Source organism: Falco peregrinus, chromosome 10, assembly GCF_023634155.1.
Source record: "Falco peregrinus isolate bFalPer1 chromosome 10, bFalPer1.pri, whole genome shotgun sequence".
NCBI lineage: Eukaryota > Metazoa > Chordata > Aves > Falconiformes > Falconidae > Falco > Falco peregrinus.
This window is the reverse complement of record NC_073730.1, coordinates 24426175-24445549: the sequence shown is the minus strand read 5'-3', so window position 1 is coordinate 24445549 and position 19375 is coordinate 24426175. Positions and strand designations below refer to the sequence as shown.

General features: G+C 52.1%; 4 protein-coding genes across 9 annotated transcripts in view; 3 read left to right on the top strand and 1 right to left on the bottom strand.

Annotated features, from left to right (window-relative positions):
* The window catches only part of TESK2 (testis associated actin remodelling kinase 2), an 84410-nt gene extending 76465 nt beyond the window's left edge, over window positions 1-7945 (top strand). For both annotated transcript variants that reach the window (XM_055814890.1, XM_055814889.1), the window contains 2 exons: window positions 756-891; window positions 3070-7945. In XM_055814890.1, coding sequence (XP_055670865.1) covers window positions 756-891; window positions 3070-4082 — 1149 coding nt within the window. In that variant the 3' untranslated portion in view covers window positions 4083-7945. The remainder of the gene's footprint in view (window positions 1-755; window positions 892-3069) is intronic.
* Window positions 1-19375, top strand: part of LOC101913608 (selenoprotein Pb-like) — a 38806-nt gene that overhangs the window by 11798 nt on the left and 7633 nt on the right. The gene's annotated exons all lie outside the window — the stretch shown is intronic.
* On the bottom strand, window positions 7870-13383 carry TOE1 (target of EGR1, exonuclease). The gene is made up of 7 exons (XM_055814891.1): window positions 13066-13383; window positions 12954-12994; window positions 12681-12777; window positions 12382-12540; window positions 11783-12042; window positions 10214-10385; window positions 7870-9187 (listed from the first exon to the last, which is right to left on the bottom strand). The coding sequence occupies exons 1-7, from the start codon at window positions 13225-13227 to the stop codon at window positions 8387-8389; spliced, it is 1692 nt and encodes a 563-aa protein (XP_055670866.1). The 5' UTR covers window positions 13228-13383; the 3' UTR covers window positions 7870-8386.
* On the top strand, window positions 13575-18938 carry MUTYH (mutY DNA glycosylase). Of its 5 annotated transcripts, none has more exons than XM_055814894.1 (16): window positions 13575-13754; window positions 13926-14047; window positions 14855-14894; window positions 15241-15314; window positions 15446-15487; window positions 15566-15637; window positions 15845-15958; window positions 16228-16325; window positions 16613-16757; window positions 16858-16933; window positions 17008-17193; window positions 17389-17534; window positions 17731-17883; window positions 18030-18080; window positions 18352-18498; window positions 18747-18938. In XM_055814894.1, the coding sequence occupies exons 1-15, from the start codon at window positions 13655-13657 to the stop codon at window positions 18454-18456; spliced, it is 1524 nt and encodes a 507-aa protein (XP_055670869.1). In that variant the 5' UTR covers window positions 13575-13654; the 3' UTR covers window positions 18457-18498; window positions 18747-18938. The 5 variants fall into 5 exon arrangements, with proteins under 5 accessions (XP_055670869.1, XP_055670868.1, XP_055670867.1 ...); XM_055814893.1 differs by having other exon boundaries at window positions 18586-18938; XM_055814892.1 differs by having other exon boundaries at window positions 18352-18938.

Sequence of the window (19375 nt, the reverse complement as noted above, 5' to 3'; positions counted from 1 at the left end):
AGCAAGCTGCTTCCCCTCTAGTACAATTTTAGTGTTGGACTTTGTTTAGAGATCCATTTCTACTATGGTGAATATATAAATACAAACTGAATACATACTGAGGGGGCAGGAAGGGGGATATTTTACTTGGGCAAAGATGGGGTTTATTTCTATTACATTACTTTGTCAGATTATGTAACCAGACGTGCTTCCACACAAGACAGACCAGTACACCAAGTAGTAAGGCTAATTAGCAGATGGAAAGATACAACTTTTTAAACTTTACAATTAGCAATGCCATTTAGGTGGGTTTTAATTAAAGCCACAGGGAGATGATGGAAGAATTACAAACTCTGAAAGAATGAGACAGCCAAGTTGTTCTGTTTAGTCCTTTTGAAATAACATTGATATATAATCTCTGACTGATAAATGGAGTCCAGAAAGAAACCCTTGAACTATAAAAGCTGTTTAAAACAAACAACTAAACAAAACCTCTTTGCAAGCCCTGAATCTAGCAGCTTCCCACCTTTTCAATTTGAAATAAATCCTTTTCATACAAGTTGATAATTAAATGTGAAGAGGTGTAATATACATAAGCTAGGACAGAATACTACTTTTCCCCTGCTTTACTTAGGTTTTTTGCAATGACAACACACTCCTTAGGATGGTTTTGAATTTCCTCAGTTCCTTCAGATTGTCCCTCTCTCTGACCACCGCTTAAGTAAAATGGCATGGACAAACCCACATGAATGTATTTGATTTCTGTGCATTCACAGATGGATCCAAAGTTGCGTCCTTCATTTGCTGATATTGTCAAAACACTGGAGGAGATTTTAAACCGTCTGAGAAACGAGGACTCGGAGAGGGAGAGAAAGTTTTTGAACCTTGACAACAGTGAAAGAAAACCCAAAGGTAAGTGTATTGCACACAAGCATTGCTGCAGGCTAATAGCAAGAGGGAGCAATGCTTCATATTTTGAAGACTGGAATTTTAGCTATATATGGTATTATTTACAGCTTATGAATTATTTTACTCAAAGCCTGAAAATTATTCTGGAGCAATACTATATACTTTGCCTGGTGGAGTGTCCTTTGGGAAAAAAACAGCTAACTGTTTCTTAAAGTGCCTCAAAAGATTCTGCCCACAAGCTCTTGAGGGGAAATTCAGAGTTCATTTGGGAACGGTTTTGTAAGTTGCTAATAGTATATGAAAATCCATCAACTTCTACTTTGTCCCTGCCATGCTTAGTGCATATACATAATTTCTTTTGGGTGTATATTACGTGTAACACTTAGAAGATTCTTAAATTCCTTTTGGAGGACGAGCAGAGAAGATGCAAGAGTATTATAAAGTAATACTCTGAAAGACTGGGGAAAAGATGGGTCCCGGAGCTGCTTGGGAATGCTGGCCTTGAAGGGCTTTCTCTAAAGCTGTCGAGTGCCACCTGGTGTGAGGAGCAAACTGCAAACACTTCTTGTAGGCGGGGACATTCTCACTTGGGTATCTTTTACGTTAGTAGACTTCTGGCACTGGAAACTTAGGACTGCAGTAAAAATGGTTTCTCATATTGCATATCTGTAAATACACAATATATATATACACACGCCTATCTATCTGTAACATGGTTATAGATTGAAGTAAGTTCTGTTTTTTAACCGCATGGAGTGCATGCATGTGGTAGTTCTCCCACACCTGGAAAACCTCTGAAAGAGGTATCAGTTAAAAAGGAAAATTTTTTGTTTGGGTGTTTGGTTTGTTTTCATTTTTCTGGCATTCTTCCTTTGGACTACATGTCAGATTTGTATCTTCTTAAAGAAGTATTAGGTACTGTTCTTTCACTTGCATAGTCTTTACTAGGTGGAGTGACTATAGTCTAAACTGTGGTAGTATTTAAGGGGAAATCCATATCTGCTTATTCTGGAAGTGGTAATCAAAAGGAGATATCGCTTCTTTATATTTGTTATTGTTTTACCATAGCTCTTCAGAGGCACCTTGAGAGCCAGTGGCAGATGCATGACCCAAACACTCAAGGAGTTAGAATCTTTTCCTAGACTGTTAAATTTTCCCATCTTGTTCTAGTGTTACAGCTTTTATTTATATATGGATACCTATTGAAAAAATATGTCTGCGTGTGTGCCTGTGTGCAAATGTATATGCATATGTACACCTTTTTAACTGCTACTTTTTAGGGTCAAACTCTCATATATCCCTAGTTTCTGTATCAGATAACGTACTGAATGAAGGCTGGAATGGAATCATCTCAGCTTTTCTTGGTATCAGGAGGGGCATTTATTTTGGTCTTAGACTTTTCCCATCAGGGTGAAAAAGTCCCACATCCTTTGGTAACTGTGTTTTGTACTTGTTCTCTTTCATGGTCGTTATCATCAACAGATCTTGGGCAACCTCTGCTGGAAGCCAGAATGATAAATCTAGAAACATGCAAATTGTTCTTCTCCAAGACCACCCCATGCCATCTCTGCTGTGTTCAGGGTACTAGCAGTAAGGAGGTTTGAAGGGGACCTAAAATACAGGGTTTGGATAGAAGAAGAAAAGAATTCCTCATTCGTACCAAATTTTTGTACAGTTTCCTCCTTTGCTTTTTCTGAAGACAACATTGTCTTGCCAAGTTAGCATCCCTCATAACGTGGGTGGCAGGCTTCATCATAAAGTGATAAAGAAGCAGTCCAATTTCAGTGCCTAGGGAAGTAAGATGCCATTAGCTGAATTTGCATTTCCTCAGGTCTTCAAGATGACTTCTGATTAGCCTGAGATATGAGTAGAGGAGGAAATATTTTAAATGTAAGACAATCCAAACTACGTTTAAAAGGTACTTTTAATTTTAAAAGGTACTGTGGACAGGGTTGCCAAATCTCCATGTTTGAAACCAATAATGCACTGAGGAGAAGAGAATGGTGTGCTTGCGTTTGTGCAGGAACTTGTAAGGAACGAGCAGATGGTGCTTACAGAAGATACTTTGGAACATCAGAAATGCAGGTTTTTCTTTACAGTTATCATGAAGGTTCTGCAAGTGAGCAGACATGCAGGTGTATAGCACCTTTAAGCTAAGAGTATTTCTCTTCTTCTACTCAGGGGCAATTGAAAAAGGACCAGGAGTAAAACGTTTGAGTTCCCTGGATGATAAGATCCCACCCAAGTCACCTCGTCCACGTCGGAATATCTGGTTGTCACGCAGCCAGTCAGATATCTTCTCCCGCAAGCCTTCCAGGAAGATAAATGTGCAGGACCCCTACTATACGCCAAACAAAGGGTTAGGCCGGAAAGTTAATCCCTTCAGTGCCCGGGAGGACCTCAAGGGGGGGAAGATCAAATTCTTTGACATGCCAAGCAAGTCTGTGATTTCCCTGGTGTTTGACTTACATTCTCCAGAGGCAGGTGGAGGCCTGAAAGCCAGCCAGTCCCAGTTCCGGCAGGCGTATAGCACAGACTGGCAAGAATTTTCCCATCTTCCTGGGAGGAGATGCAGGTCACTTCCACTCTCTCCTGAATTGCTGCACAAGGAATATGGCCTGTTTGGGGGACTGTCTTCAACTGTCAGCAGGTGTGACCCAATCCAGCTGGGTGCAGAGGTTCGGCAAAAACTCCTGAGTAGCAGTAAATATGGTGTGTCAGAGATTCCCCCCTTTCAAGCCAAACCTCACAGGTCAGAATTTCTTCCTTTGCCAGGACAAGAGGAGGATATGGACTGTTCAGATGGGCCAGTGGCCCAGGAGGAAAATGGGTTTTGCCCTGTTGAGAACACATGTGGAGATCCAGCACGTAATCAACCATTAGCGCTGGCCCAGCCTGAGCCGCTGTCTTACAAAGAACTCCCAGTTGAGAATTCAGTGAACTCTGCGGGACATGGCTCCTCACAAGTGTTTGCAGGTTGTCTCCCTTCTGAAGAGATGGAGGTGGAAGACAACCTACTGAAAAGTACTCCTCTAGAGTCTACAAAGCCTCTGTTCAGTGTTAGTCCTTCCACTGAGCTGAAGAGAGAGGCATGGCCCTTCAGGGAGCAGGATGGGGACAGTCCTGCCCCGTTGTCTCAGACCTCCTCCAACATCTCGGCAAGTGGCAGCACACAGTCAACTTGTGACATATGAAGAGAGGCCTCAAACTGAGCGTGTCCTTGAGGGAACTCTTGTTCCCAGTTGCTTAAACTGTTTTTCTATAGTGCTGGGCTTGCCGTTTGAAAGAGACTCAGCAGACGGTAGGAACCAGCTGTCAAGCAGATAGCTGCAGACAGTGTCTGGAGAGACTGATTATTTTAACTTTATTTCAAACTGTGCTTATTCCCTTCCCTGATTTGCATTAGGTGGGGGAACTGCTCCAGCCAGAATGGCCACGTGGGCCCCACAGTCCTTCTAAGAGGCAGCAGCCAGAGCAGGTGCTGCTTAAAGTTTTACCTGAATTCCAGCATGGAGCATTTCAAGGCCTTAAGCTTCTTGTTGGGTAGAAAGAGTGACCTGTAGGTTTTCCTCTGACTGACCAGCTGCTCTAAACCACCGCGGATTTTGTGTTAACATTATGCAGCAACACACGTGAGTCGGAGCCTCTGTTTTAGACACAGGCACAGAGATAATTCAGAGCTATGCTGAGCACATAGGAATGTTCTGTGGTCCCAGAGCTGCTGTGAATGCTCTTGCAACATTAAAGCTCTTCTTTCAAAAGCAGCAAAACCAAAACCCCTCATGCTGGTTGCAATCTGCAGGCTGAGTCACATGATAAGTACTTTGCAATTAATGAGAATTTGTTCCCTGGTGTTCTATTTTCCCTTGGCATTTGGAAATGATGTGTTAACACATTAGTGTAGGAAAGCAGGATGCAGTAAGCACCGCTCTCCTCCTTGCACAGCTCTTCATGTACCTCAACCTGAATGTGGAGGAAGATTTGCCCTGGGCTCAAGAGGAGAGCGATATTCTAGGCATTGACAGTTCTGAACTTCTGGAGAAACTGCCAGTGAAAGTACCCGTTGTACTGAGCTTTTGGGGGGCGAGGGCTGTTCCCTCTTAGGAGCTGAATGAACATTGTGATCTGTTTCTGCAGAATAGTTAGTTAAATACAGTATCTACATCACAGGTGACTATTACACTAAGCTAAAAGGGTCACGTTCATCTCCCTCCCTGGTACGACATCCCACGTCACTGATATCACTGCAGTAATGATGGCTCTTTATTTAAAATCGGACTGCTTGGTAGAGGACAGGAATCCCCTGCTCAGGAAGTTGCCAAGCAGTGTCGCAGCCACACAAGTGCTCTTGGAGAGGATAGACGGCAGACTCACAGAAGGGCTTTGAATTTTCAAACTGAAGAAGATTAGTTTGTCCCAAATTAACTTTTTTTTTTTCTTCTACAGAAAGAAGCTGTTACCTTCATTGGTGTCTGCTGTCACTGAATAGGATTATCTTCCCCCCCCCTCCACCAGCAGGTACATGTGAAAGCAGCAGTACATAAGCTTTAATGCTGCTTGCTGGAACCAGCATCAGAGATCCCTGTTCTGGGACGTGATGTACAGGAAAGCTTGTTCTGTGATTATGTTTGTGCAACATCCTCCCCTTTTCCAGTATCATAGGCCCACCAACATGGGATGTGTAATTTTTTTTTGGTTTTTTTTTAACCTGTATTATCATTCCTAAGTGAGGTATGCATTGCATGCCTGCTGAACAGATGGTAATGCAGTGGAATCACCCAGGTAGCCTGTTACCCTTTCTTTCTGCTCTCTTATAAGGGTGGAAAATGTAAGCTAGTCTCTGATGGAAGCAAAACTATTTCTATTCTTTTCCCATCTCAAAGAAAGGATGAAGAAGAAAGCCTTAGTTCCTTCTTGGCCGAGATGTTTATCCTTTCCAGAGATGTAGGTAACTATTTCATGAGTGATAATGACGATGACTTCCTCTTAAGTATGTGTTACCCTGAGTAGCAGTTACCCTTTGCAGTGGCTGCATAGAATTAAGTAAGAAACCCGGTGTCACTGAGTTTCTTAGCACAGTCCGTACCAGATCAGGCAGCTGTTAGGAGTCTGAAAGAGAAAATACCTATACTTACCAAGCTCACCCCTGTTGGCCCACACACTTCTCTGCCTCGTGAAGGTGTTGCTGATCTGTAGAGTGTCTTGTGTATCCTGTCTGCAGCGTGCGGAGCAGCCTGTATGGCTGGCGCTGCGTGTGTGCGATTTCCGTTGAGGACAGGGCAAGCAGAACTCAGCTGCCAGCTCGTTGCCTGCCTGGTGCCGGCCCCCCCACCCTCCTCCCCCCGCAGTCTTTTATACAATTGTAATCTTTTGGGAGGGAAACCATCAGCACCAGCTTCTGTTGTCACGAGATGCATTTAGGTGTGTGACTTCAGAAAAACAAGCAATAATAAGAAATAGTTTACTTCTGGATCACCAGGCAGCAAGGAGACTGTCCAGCACCCTACAGCTACCTGCAGCCCCCTCGGAGAGCACACGCACACCCCTCTGGCTGCTCTGTGGCTCCCACTCGTCCTGGTTGTCGGCACCGACACCGCATGGTGCAGCCTGATGCCCTCTCTGACTCTGACTGCAAAGCCTGTGCAGTCAGGCTTGGGGTACCTCTGTGGTACCCATCACAGTGACCTCATCTGTTTTCTTACACCACAGTCTCTTAAAATGTTCCCCTGTCCTGAACAGCTCTCTTACAAAGCAGCATGGCTAAAATTTCATTTTCTTAAATGTTCACTCTCAGCACAGCCAGCTGACGTGCATAGGGCACATGTATCAACTTTTCTAGCTCTTTGTATTGAGGTGGAGATATCAGAAATGCCAAGGAATAGCAATTCAGGCCTTTCCCGGATTCTGGGTCTGCATGGGAAAAGAGGCATGGGTATGAAACTGGAGTAAAAGGCCACTTAAAAATAGCGAAGTGATTGCTAAACCCCAGTGTTTCCGAGGGTCTGGATGCAGTTGGCACTCAGTACATCTCATCCCTTTGGTTATGTAAAGCTGAATCTAGGTTGCACCTAGTAACTACTGCTAGGTTTTCTGCCTACCTGAGGGTGCTCCTCTACAGAGGGACATTTTCTGACAGCTGCTGGTGGACATGAATATGAACATGTGGTCAGCAAGCTCCTTGTTTTATGGTGATGTGACAAAGTTTTATTGTGATTGGATTTTATCATGATTTTTGACTTGCTTATGGGAGCGGTTCTTGCTCTTTTAAAACTTTCTATACATTGCTAGGTTTCCTGAAGAGAGAAAAGATATTTTTAATTCACTTTAAATCTCTCTATGTTGAATTCATTTAAAGGTCTGTTATAAGCTATTTTTCTTGTGGTTGCAGATTGATAAAATGCAACTAAGAGAATGCATGTAAACTGCTGCCCCTCAAAAGCAGTGCGGACAAGGGGCTATAGTAAACTTATACTTGTTGGAGAGGCATTGATGTATTATGTGTGACAGAATATTGGTATTTTTTTGCCAGTACAACTAAAGACACTTGAATAATTCCTGTTTGCACTTAATGCTATTGTTTATATTGCATGTCACTACATTTCTATGCAAAACAAATAACCTTTTTTTGGGAGGAGGGGCAGCCAGATATTTGATTAAGTATAAAGATCTTTGCGAGATGATCTATTTTCGTATTTATGAAGGAGTTTTACGTCTTAATATTTTGCAGTCTGTAAATAGCTCAACTTGTAATTAAAGGCTTAGGAAGAAGTTTGTAGCTTGTGTATAATAGTAAGTTAACACTGCCAGAAAAAAAATCTTTGCAAAACAACTTTTCTAATATTGCGGATATTTATGAATATGTAAAGAAAGCACGTCTTGTTTTTATGTTGATTGACCTTCTGACTTTTTTTTGAACTATAGAAATGGTGTATGTTTTATTGGAACTGCAATAAGAAGTAACCAAAGATGAATCCAGTTAAATATTTTCATAATTTTTTTCTTGGTCAGGTTTTGTAAACTTTCCCAACTTGCTTTCAAAATAAAAATGAAATCAAGGCCTGAGTCTTGTCATTAACAGACAACTCTAGGATGAAAAAGCTGGTTCAAATGCTTACTTAAGCTATGAATGACATTAATACCTGGCTTGAGATTGTATTTGCAATTGCTCCATGCTGAATTATAAACAAAGAAAACTCACCGTTAATCAGTGTTATTTCTCTCTGCTATCTTACTGAAGTGTTACACTACTCAATCCATGTTGGAGAGGTGCACTTCTCTCCCTCTTTTCCAACCTCACCCCACCTTCACAGCCCAACGTGCCACTAAGGAACAACAGGGGCAACTCCCACTGACAGCAATTTAATCAGTCAGAAGTTAAAAAAAAAAAAAAAAACCAAGAGTAAGAAACTTGTTCCCCTTCTGGTCAGTTCTTGATGGAATAAAGAACTTAAAACTGGAGGGGAATAAAAAGCTTAGTTAAGTGAGGAGTCCTCTAGCTCTATCCACTGGCCCAGGCCAGCTTCATCTTCTGGCTGTGAGCTTTGGAAGATTTAGAAAACAAGCTCTTTGCTATTTGAAGCGGCACCGATTTCCCGCTGAGGTACAGTTTATTATGGCAGTCTGGCAACCAGGGCCCTGCACCCATGTCCATGTTTTTTCCTTTCTTGAGCATCCAGACGTAAGCCATGATGTAGCCAGTCATGAATGCATCAAAGCCAGCTCTGTGTGTGCCCCCCTGGGAAGGGGGGCCATGGGTTTCCTTCTCCTTTTCTGTGGCACATGCTGCTTCAGTCTCAGGGATGTCTGGGTGATGGAGTGAGCCCATCCCCGTGGGAACCTCTGGCTTCGCCTCCACTTGGTCACTGTCAGAGGCGTTCCCCTCGGCTGAAGGGCTCACAGCAGCTGCTGCCTGGGCAGCGGCTCCTTCGGTGCTCCCCACGTCCTTTTCCCATTGTGCACTGGTGTCTGAACTGACCTCTGCTTCTGCATCCATGGAGTTTTCCTCCAGTGATTTGCCCTCACTGTTGCATGTGATCTCTTCCAGCTCTGTAGCAGCTACAGGTTCATAGCAGCTCTGTTTTCGTGGTGGTCCCTCCTCCCCATTCTGAACCTGCTCTGTTTCTCTCCCTGAGCCTTCCTGTTCAAACACCTTTGCGGGCTCTTCTGTATTCTTCCGACGCTTCCATTTTTGCTTCCGTTTCTTCCGCTTCTGTTCCCCAAGCTTGTCGTCCTCATCAATTATGAGGTCAATGTTATGAGACTGCAGACACTTCACCCCTTTTGGACACCAGCCATAGGCCTAGGGAGAGAGAGAGAGAGAAGCCTGTATCCACCAGCCTCCTGGTTACAGCAGCCTCTCACCGTAACAGTAACATGAAGCAGTGCCGATTATCCCCCGCTGCTGAGGGCGTGTGGGGCTACAGTGGGGGCACCGTGTCCAGTTACGGTCCCACAAGACACAAGAAAGGCTCCGACAAACGGCAGTGAGTGCAGCAGGGAGCTGTCAAGGTGCAGCACACGATGCATGAGGAGAGGCCAAGGAAGGCGGGTTTGTTCTACCTGGAGAGCACCAGTCAAGGGAACAGTCAAGGGAAACTGTGACTAGATACATAGAAAAGCATTTTTCACAGCAAATGGTCAAGCACTAGAACAGGGGCCTGGAGAGGTTTTGTAGTCTCTGTCCTCAGATGCTTTCAAAATTCACTGAACAAGCTCTGAGCAACATTGAGTTCGTGGTTGGATGAGAAACTTCCAGAGATGTCCCCAACCTGTGTTGTTTTGTGACAGTAACATGCAACATCTGGAAGAGCTTTTCTCCCTGAAACCTCTGAAATCAGTTATGATCTGATCAGAAGGACTATGTTTACTGCAATAGCAGCACCAGGACTCGAAATGCTATGGATCACACTGTGCTACGGTGCCAGATGCTGCAGACAGGCAATGTTTTGGGTTTTTTTAAATATCTAATCAAGTTATGGGGAAGGGAAGAGGTGGCATTTCTTGCTCAGAAGACAAGCCAAACTAATTTAGATCTTAAAGACCTCCAAAGGCAGAAATGTGTACTGTAACTCACACCATCCTGCTATTTAGGGCTATATAATCTCCTTCTGAATCTCCATGTCTAACTTGTGGAATTCACTGCCTCCAGAGTGAACAGAACATCCTATTGCCCTTTCAGTCATGAAGCCACCTGAAGCCTGAAAAATCTTCCTTGTACTGTGAAGCAAGCAAGGGAAAGTTCCCAGGTGTTTTACTGCTTCCTGCTCTGGCTACATGTGGCTCTTTCCATGGAGCCAAGGAAGAAGCAGGGATTCATGTTACTTACCGAAAATTTCTCACAGACAGGCACCTTATTTCCCCGTCCCGTGTTGTGGCTTTCTTCTTCCAGAGAGCAGTGGCGGTAGTCGATATAACGGGACATGTTGGCAGGGTAGTGGCAGAACTCAATGGTGAGGTGCTGGCCATTGGAGTCCTTCAGCTTGCAGTTCTCTCGCTTGCTAGAACAAATAAGAGCAGAGTTACGCAGTTACCTCACTGAAGGTACCACAGTGTGTGTGCACCAGCTCTACGCTGCTCTCCACCAAGCCTCAACTCCACTGGTTTCCTTCTCTTGAGCTTTAGCCCCAGCTCAACAGCTGGCTGGAAAGAAACTCAGCCTCAGGAGAACAGCTTTAGTAAGTAGTTGCTTCCATGCCGATTTAAAGGTTGGTTTCTCTTATGCCAACATACAGGCAGGGACAACAGTGTCTCCAGTGTAGCTATGGGAAAAGGAGACACATAGTTTGTCTTTAAATATTAAGGGCACTAAGATATATGTTGGTCTTCATAATGTCAATGATGAAGAAAAAAAGCCCCAGAATGATGTGTCATGTAGAGCACCCAGCAGTCACCACCCAGACAGGTCAAACCTGGGCAACAAAGACAAGGAAACGTCTTTCACCTTATGAGAAAAGAACTGTTTTGTCCCAGGAGCTGGCTAGAAGGGCCAAAACCTTTGGAAAAGCTCCAGTTAACTAGAATTGTGGGTTAAAGCATTTAAGAGGTCAGTTTAAAAAGTATTTTTCTCTTGTCAAAACAAAGCATTCTCATGTTTGAGAACAGCCATCTTGAATGTTTTCAGACCTGTCAAAGTGGCATTTCCTGATATAAAACAGTCACTAAAGATACCATTTTTCCTCTATGTGAAGTGTGACTTCAGTTTAATGGAGATTCAAGGGGCTGTATCGCTGCCAGGGGCTTGTTTAGATGGTGTGGGGAGTGCAGAATGAGGGGCCAGACTGATACATGAACTAAACGGACATGTCCTGGAACAAAAGCACAACCTTCACTTGGAAGGAAAGCAATGGGAGTGGTAACTGGCTGCACGCAGCATCATGTGCAGCATGCACAGCAGACCTGGTCAGCGTCAGGAAGCGCGGGGAGCACCCACCCTTTAACTGCACCATCCCTCACAAAAATGAGTTGTAACAGCAGACCCTGCAGGCACAGCCCTATTTTTGTTCGCTCTCTAGCTGAGTTTTAAGGGTGTCTCTTCCGTGTGTGTTCCCGTGGTGGCCCTGTGGCACTACCGGACCAGAGCCACGTAGCGAATCAATTAGTTTTCAGTTAGATCAGGTCACGGTGTGGTCAGTCCTCCACTGGCACATTTTGAAATTCTCTTCAGCAGTTGCCCACCGAACAGATAAGGTGTATTACAAAATGCACCCTTATGGACTCAGCACTTGTCCTGGAAATGTGAAAAGCACAGGGCGGAGTCACCTGAAAAGCCCTTTTCTTCACTCACTGGGATAATACAAAGACCCCACCCCCTTGCCTGGAAAAACAAAACAACAAAATACCGCTGCTCCCTTTGCCTTTCCTCCTGTTAAGCTTTAAATACCAGAGTGCTGCTCACCACTTCTTGTAAGCATACTCCAGGTAGGATGCTACAAAGCGAGTCTCAAACTCTGAAGCATATTTGGTGTCGTATATTCCTGCTGGGAACATTTCTGAGAGGTCTGTGGTGAAGGTGCCGAGGCTGTCTGGGAGGTGAGCATAGAAGCACTGGTACAGGAAGACCAGATCGATCAGGCCGTTATGGAGAATGAGAGGTTTCTTCGCTCGTATCAGCTCCAGGAAAAAACCCCGAACGCTCTGGCTCTGGTTCTCATTACCCTGTAAGAAGAAGGATTACTCAACGAGCCTTAGCACCTTGACTTGCTGTCACCCTGGGAAGTCCTCAGTGCCTGCTGTAGCAGAATGCTGCCTACAGCTACAACCTGCTCTGACCAAAGAGAGGCCCAAATACTTGGAAAACCAACTGCAACAATCATCAGCCTGGATATAAAACAGCAGGGAGGTGAAAGGGATAACGCTGTAGTCAAGACCTCAGCGTGAGCCCACCTTCACTCAGCAGCTGTGCAAGGGAGATGCCAGGATCGGGGGAAGCCAGCAGCCTCCCCGGCAGCCTGGAGCAGAGCAAGCCGAGGTGTCTGAAGGAGAGCGGCTCGGTACCTTGTCGTTGCCCTTGTGGTAGGGAATCCCTTGGGAATACTGCTTGTTGAAGTCAAAGCCGTGCTGCACCAGGAACTGCACCGACTGAGGCTCGACAACGTAGTCCTCCATGCAGAGGAGCGTCAGGTTGTAGATCTGGCAGAGGTACGTGTTCTGGGGCTGCGGGAGGAGAGCGCGGGGCAGCACCGGGACGCCTGCCACGGGGAGCTGCCAGCCGGAATTCCCGGAGCGCAGGTGGGTTGAGTCCCGGTGCCCGCGGCTCCCTGGGGAGGCGGGGGCAGGAGCAGGCGGACACCTACCTTCTCGGGGAGCTGCCTGAAACAGGCGACGCCGAGGGACAGGACGGAGCGGCTCCGGGCCGCGCTGCAGACGGCCTTGTACCGCTCCTCGATGCACCTGGGCGGCAGGAGAGCGGCAGCTAACGGCCCGGCCCAGGCCCGCCCCACCGGCCGCCCCGGCAGAGCCAAGCCCGCGGCGGGAAGGGGCCGGGCAACCGGTACCGGAGGGACGCGCCCCTCGGAGCCCCCCGGCCGAGCGACCCCCAGCACCCACACACCCCCCGGGGCACTCACGGGCTCAGCAGCGACTTCCTGGCGCCGAGGCCGCTCAGCTCCTGCGGGGAGACACCCGTCAGCCGCCCGGCCGCGCCGCCGCCCCCCCGCCCCCGCCCGCCCCCCGCCTCACCGTGTCCACGGCGACGAAGGTGGCGGTGCGCAGCGCCAGCACCATGGAGGGCCACAGCTCCATGAAGTTGTCGCTCTGCACGTCCACCACCGGCACCCGCCACCGCGCCATGGCCGCGCCCGCCCCGCCGCGGCTGCCCGCCGCCTGTCCGCTCCCGCCCATCGCCCCGCGCCGCCGGCCCGCACGGCGCCTCCGCCTCTTCCCGCCGCCAGCGGGTGCTGCCCTCCCTCTCCGAAACGCCTCGTCAGCCGAAATTTCCTTCCGAAGGAAACGGGCGTTTAGCTCAGGCAGCCCCGCGGGGTCCTTCCATGCGGCCGCTGGGGCCGCCGGGAGAAGGGGTGGTGTCGTTTCCTCCTCCCGAGCGCTAATTGGCTCCGGTGCGCCGGGAGGTCCCGCCCCCTCCTCCGGGAGGCGCGAGGGCGCGAGCCCGCCCCCTCCGCGCCCCGTTTCGATTGGCTCACGCGGGAAGGTGGGCGGGGCCGCCCGCTCTGATTTGTCCCCCCGCGTGGGCGTGGTCTGTGAGGGAAACGTTTTCCCGGGAAAGCCTCGTGTGGTGCCGTTCCCCGGGTCTTCCCGGGTCTCCCTGGATATGGGTCCGCTCCGGGCGGCCGCCGGGGGTCTCCGGCGCAGTGGCGGGAGGGCGGCTCCGCCAGCGGGACGGAGCCGGAAGGGCGCGTCGCTCCGCCGAGGTGCCCGGGGCCGGGGGGGAGCGCGGGGCGGCCTCTGGGGCGCGGGGCCGCCGGCCTGGGCAGTTACCGGCGCTCGCCCACCGGGCAGCGGCTCTGCCGGGCCCCCGCCTCTGGCCCCGCGGCCTTGCGCCGCCCCTCGCCGTGCGCTGATCCCGCGCTGCTCCCCGGCAGGGGCCCCCGCGCCGCCGCCTACCCGGCATCTCTTCAACGACCCGGCGGAGATCGCGGCCCTGCGCGGGGACCTGCTGGGCTGGTACGACCGGTGCAAGCGGGACCTGCCCTGGCGGACGCTGGTGAGGGGGGCGGGGGCGCCAGCGGGAGCCGGGTCCCCCGCCTTGAGGGAGCGGTGCTGAGGTTACGCGGTGCCTTTCCCTGTGCCGTGTATCCCTGGCTGCGTGGGAGCGGGTGCTGGGAACGGGACCGTGCTGCTCCCCGCTCGTCCTGGCGGTTCCCTGGGCGCGGTCTGTGGCCAGTCTCCGGGTGTGAAGAGCGAAGAAGGGCGCGGGGTGAAGCCGCGCTGCTCCAACCCAGTCCCCGGCCCGGAGCGCGTTTCTCCGGCAGACTTAGCCCGGTGGCCCTTGAAGCCTGTTCTGTTCCCACCGCTGCGGTACCCGCAGAGCGGGCGCTGTGCGGACCGGGTGTGCCACGTCCCTGCCAGGCGCTTCCATTAGAGCCCCCCACTCTGCGCTCAGCCTGGCGACAGGCGACTGGATGGGGACAGAGGTGCTGGGGGTGGGCGTCAGCTTTACAGCAGCGTCCGTCTGAATGGCGCTGGGAAGCGTGTGGCCCTTCTGGGGGATTGACATCTGTCTGTAGCCGCTTCCCATGCGAAGGGGCTCAGGTCTGCGACAGCTCCTCCGGTGGGATTTTGACCCTCTAAGGTCCACTCTCACTGTGGGATGCTTCACCAGGGAGAAGGTGCTTGGGCCGTTGGTTAAGCTGAGCTCAGAACTTCGGAGCGCTTGGGGGAAGTGGCTTCTTGCGGATTCCATGCAGTGTTCAAAACACACCATAAACAATTTTATTTTATATGCGGGTTCTCTCTGCGGTGAGATCCTGTGTCACCTTGTTCCCTCACGCTCCATCTCCTTCCCCTTCAGGCAGCAGCTGAGCTGGATACTGACAGACGGGCGTACGCAGGTGAGGAGCGGGGGCTGCACCTTGGTGTGCGTGGGGTGCCCAGCTGCCTGTCACCCCCCGGCACGGGTGGGGAACACAGCCTTGTGAGGAAACGTGGCTTCAGTTGCCGTCCTTGGAAGAGGTGGCGTGGAGTGGCCCCAAGAGCCACTGGCCCCCTTTGCAAGGCGCTGGGAAGTTGGAGAGCCCACTTGGGGCCTGAGGGAGCTCCTGTGGGGTGTGGGGAAGGTGAGGGGTGGGAAGGGGACCTGTGGGTTGGACACTAGTGCAGTGCATGGAGCCGGTGCTAACGTGGCCATGGCATGTGGTGGTGGTACTTCTGCCCTGATCCCTGCCTTGCTCCCCGCAGTGTGGGTATCGGAGGTCATGCTCCAGCAGACACAGGTGGCTACAGTGATTGACTACTACAACCGCTGGATGCAGGTGACTGTTCCTGACAGTGTCCTGTGCTCGTGTCCCCTTTTGGCAGCCTTGCCGGCTGCCTGTGGCAGATGACCAGACACAGAGCACAGTTCTGCTTGCCCCTGACTTGTCCCCTTCCCTCCGCACCGCAGAAGTGGCCGACGCTGCAGGCTCTGGCGCAGGCGTCCCTGGAGGTGAGCATTGCTGGGATCGGGTGCTCTCCCTGCCCTCGTGGCTCTTCATCTGACCCTGCACCATGTCTCTTGGAGCAGGAGGTGAACGAGCTGTGGGCTGGACTTGGCTACTACTCAAGAGGGAAGCGTCTGCAGGAGGCAGCAAAGAAGGTGCCCTGGTGCTGGGGTGTGGGGGGGCATTTCCAAAGCCCCCTGCGGCCCGTGGGTTGGTGCTGGCTCACCTCCACCCTGCCTCACTGGGGCTGTGCGCTGCTGGCACAAAGCTATAGAGTCTGCGATCTTACCTTGCTGTGGGTAAAATGGGTTGCAGACATGCACCCTGGCTTCTCCCTTGACCTCGGCCCCCCTCTCTGCCAGGTGGTGTTCGAGCTGGCTGGCCAGATGCCCAGGACAGCTGAGGACCTGCAGAAGCTGCTGCCAGGAGTGGGCCGATACACAGCAGGAGCCATCGCGTCCATCTCGTACAGGCAGGTGAGAGCTGGGCATCAGCAGATGTGTCTCCTCTCCCTGCCACCCAGCCCCGCTCCCAGCAGATCCTGCTGCTGGTTCTCAGGCCAGAGGCTCCCCAGGGCTGCGCTTGGCTCCGGCTCCCCTGCTTGGCAGCGGATCTTGTCCACCAGCCAGCTTGGCCTGTGGGTCAGCCCTGTGTGTCCCCTCTCTGTCCTGGGAGCACCCCAGCTCCTCGCCTTGCTGGGAGTGTGGGTGTCTCCCGGCACAGTAACCCCAGCTCCTCGTCCCAGGCTACCGGCGTTGTGGATGGGAACGTGATCCGGGTCCTGTGCCGCCTCCGGTGCATCGGTGCTGACTCCAGCAGCCCGGCCGTCATCGACCAGCTCTGGTAAGGGGAGCGCTCCATCCCCACTCCACGCTGTGGCGATTGTGGCTCTTTGTGTTGGTGGCCGAGGGCAGGATCACTCGGGAGCCTTTGGGAGCTGAGCCTGTGAAGGGGGAGAGGCGTGGGGTGCAGGAGCTCTTGGGAAGCCGGTGCTGCTGGGAGTGGTGGCGAAAGCAGCAGGGTTGCCTGTGCCTACCTAGGAGCATCCCCCCTCACAGGCAGAAGGCAGGCAAAGGTCCTGGGGCCCTCTCCCCACAGAGTCCTGTGCCACTCACTGCTGTTTCTCCCAGGGACATGGCCAATGCCCTGGTAGACAGGAGCCGCCCGGGGGATTTTAACCAAGCCCTGATGGAGCTGGGGGCGACTGTGTGTGTGCCCAAGGCCCCGCTGTGCGGGGAGTGTCCCGTGAAGCAGCACTGCCGAGCACGGCGCAGGGTAAGTATGATCCCAAAATCTGGCCCTGAGGGGTTGCCATGTGTGAGGACAAGGTGGGCTGGTGGATGAGCCTGTCCTCATGCCCGTGGCTCCCTTGCAGGTGGAGAAGGAGCTGGTCTTAGCTTCTCAGCAGCTGTTTGGAAAACCCACCCCAGTGCCTGATGTTGAGGACTGTGGTTAGTGCGCAGGGAGAACCTTGTTGTAGCTCTGGGTCTGGCCCCTGTGGCATCTGTTACATCTGTGTTTGCAGGTGTTGGGGGCTGTCCCCTGTGCCCCCCAGCCACGGAGCCATGGGACAGCAGCCTGGGGGTGACCAACTTCCCCCGGAAAGCAGCAAAGAAGCAGCCACGGGTGGCACGAACCGCCTCGTGTGTGCTGGAGCGGAGGGGCTGCCACGGGGCCCCAGAGTACCTCATTGTGCAAAGACCCAGCTCAGGTAATGGGGCTGGGCAGCAGCGGGGGGGAAGGCATCGCATGGCCCCTTCCCACCTGTACGAGGGACAGAGCAGCCTGGAAGAGGGATGTCCTAGCAATGCACTTGCTGCTGGGGCGGGGAAAAGAGCTCCCTCGGGCTCAGTGTTTCCAGATGCCCCCCTTGCCAGCTCACATCCCTGTCGTGCCCCCTCCCCAGGTCTCCTGGCCGGGCTCTGGGAGTTCCCAAGTCTCCCGCTGGCTCAGGGTCTGCAGGAGGAGGAGGAGAGGCAGGCGCTGGCAGATCACCTCCAGGCCTGGATGGGGCAGCCCGTGGTGGCCAAAGGCCTGCAGCTCATTGGAGAGGTGAGCCTGGAGCCAGAGGGATGCAGTGTGAGCCCTCTGCTCAGCTGTGGGGGGAAGAGGGTCCCCCTTCTCTGCTGTTGCCCTGCCCCAGTCCTCAGAGCCCTGGCAGACTCTGTGCGTTTGTGGGGCAGCTGAGCCATGCCTCCCCTGCCGCCTGTGAGCTGCTGTTTTCATATGTCTTTCCATCCCCTCACAGGTGGTCCATATCTTCTCTCACATCCACCAGACGTATGTGGTCTACTCCTTGCCCCTGGATGGGGATGTGACCCTGGACCCTGCCTCGTCCTCGTCCCGCTGGGTGACAGAGGAGGAGTTTTATGCCTCTGCTGTGTCCACAGCCATGAAGAAGGTACTGGGATCACCTGAACCTTTCCTTCCTTAGTCTTCTTGGTTTCCTGGGAGAGCTTCTGGCATCCACTCCCCAACCTCTGTGGGCTCTCCCAGCTCCAGCACCCAGCTGCTTTTCAGTTCTGGGCTCTCTTGTGCTTCCTTCAGGTGCTGAAAGCATGTGAGAAGCAGCACAGGAAGGAGAGCAGCCCTGGCAAGGTGAGCATCGCTGGAGGGTGCGCGGGACCCCGCGAGCTGCTCCCTGTGGCTGTGGGCCAGCCTCTGGTGTGTGGTGCTGGAGCCCCCCTGGGGTTTGGGGTCAGGCTGAGGAGCATCCCCAGCTTGCAGCAGGGCAATGTCTGGGGGATTTGCCTAGCTGGGATTGCCCCTGGGTGTCCCCAGTACTAGGGGCCCTTTGCCCCAGAGAGGATCCCTGGAGGCTGTGGGGGGCCCTGGGGTTTGGTTTAGCCCTGCTGCGTGTCTCCTGCAGGGCTCCAAACGGAAGCGGGGGGCAAAAACGCAGGGAGCAAGCAGCACCGGTGGTGGGACGCAGCTCTCCCTCTACACCTTCCTCCGGGTACCGACTGCCCCATGATGGCACCTTCCACATACAGGGCTCTGGTGGTCTCGTGCTGTGGTGAGTCCTGCCTTGTGTGGGCGTTGTGTCCCCCTTACTGCTGCGAGCCCAGTACACAGCCCTGGACTGGTCTCCCACTCCTTGCAGAGTCCAGTGGCTCCCCTGTGGGTTGCACCTTGATGTGGCCCTGGATGTGACCTGGAGCCAGGCTTGACCTCCTGGCCTGGCTGGAGCTCTCCTGGGCTTATTCAGCCCTGTACAGCCACGGCTGGCGCTGCGGGCTCACCGCAGCAGGGGTTTCTCTCCAGCAGCTGCAAGGCTGTGGCCACATTGTTCCCGCAGTCCTGTCCCCACCTGCAGCCCCGTCTGCCAGACAGTAATTGTGGATGCTGCTGTACCCTTCCTGGCCTCCCATAGTCCTTTTTATACACTTGGTTTTTACTGAACTTGAGCTACAGGCTTTGTAATAATAAATCTTAAAAGTGTGTGTGGTTTTTGAAGTCGCTTTGTGCCACTGTTGCGCTGTGCTGAGCTGGGGGTGTTGGGCAGCATGTGGTCAAATGTAGAGATCCTGCCAGCCATCCTTGCATCTGGGCTGGGGGCAGCAGGACGGGAGCTGCTTGGCTGAGCACTAACTGGTGACCCCAAACAACGCCAAGTAAGGCACACAGAGCCCCTCTCCTCTGCGAGGAGGCATCAGCCCCCAGGGGCTGCACAGCTTCCACCCGCAGGCTGCTCCTCTGGGGCCAAGCAACACCCACCCACCCCCCAGCCCCGGGGTTTTTATATAGGGTTTTCTTCCCCCCCTTTTTACTTTTTCTGTCAGGCTGTTCCTTGCTATGTTCACGCTGTGGCTTTCCCTGTGCTGCACCGTAGCAGCCTTGCAAAGGCAGAAGCCTGGGGGCTGGCAGGGCGAGGGGCTGGGCTGGGGGTGTGG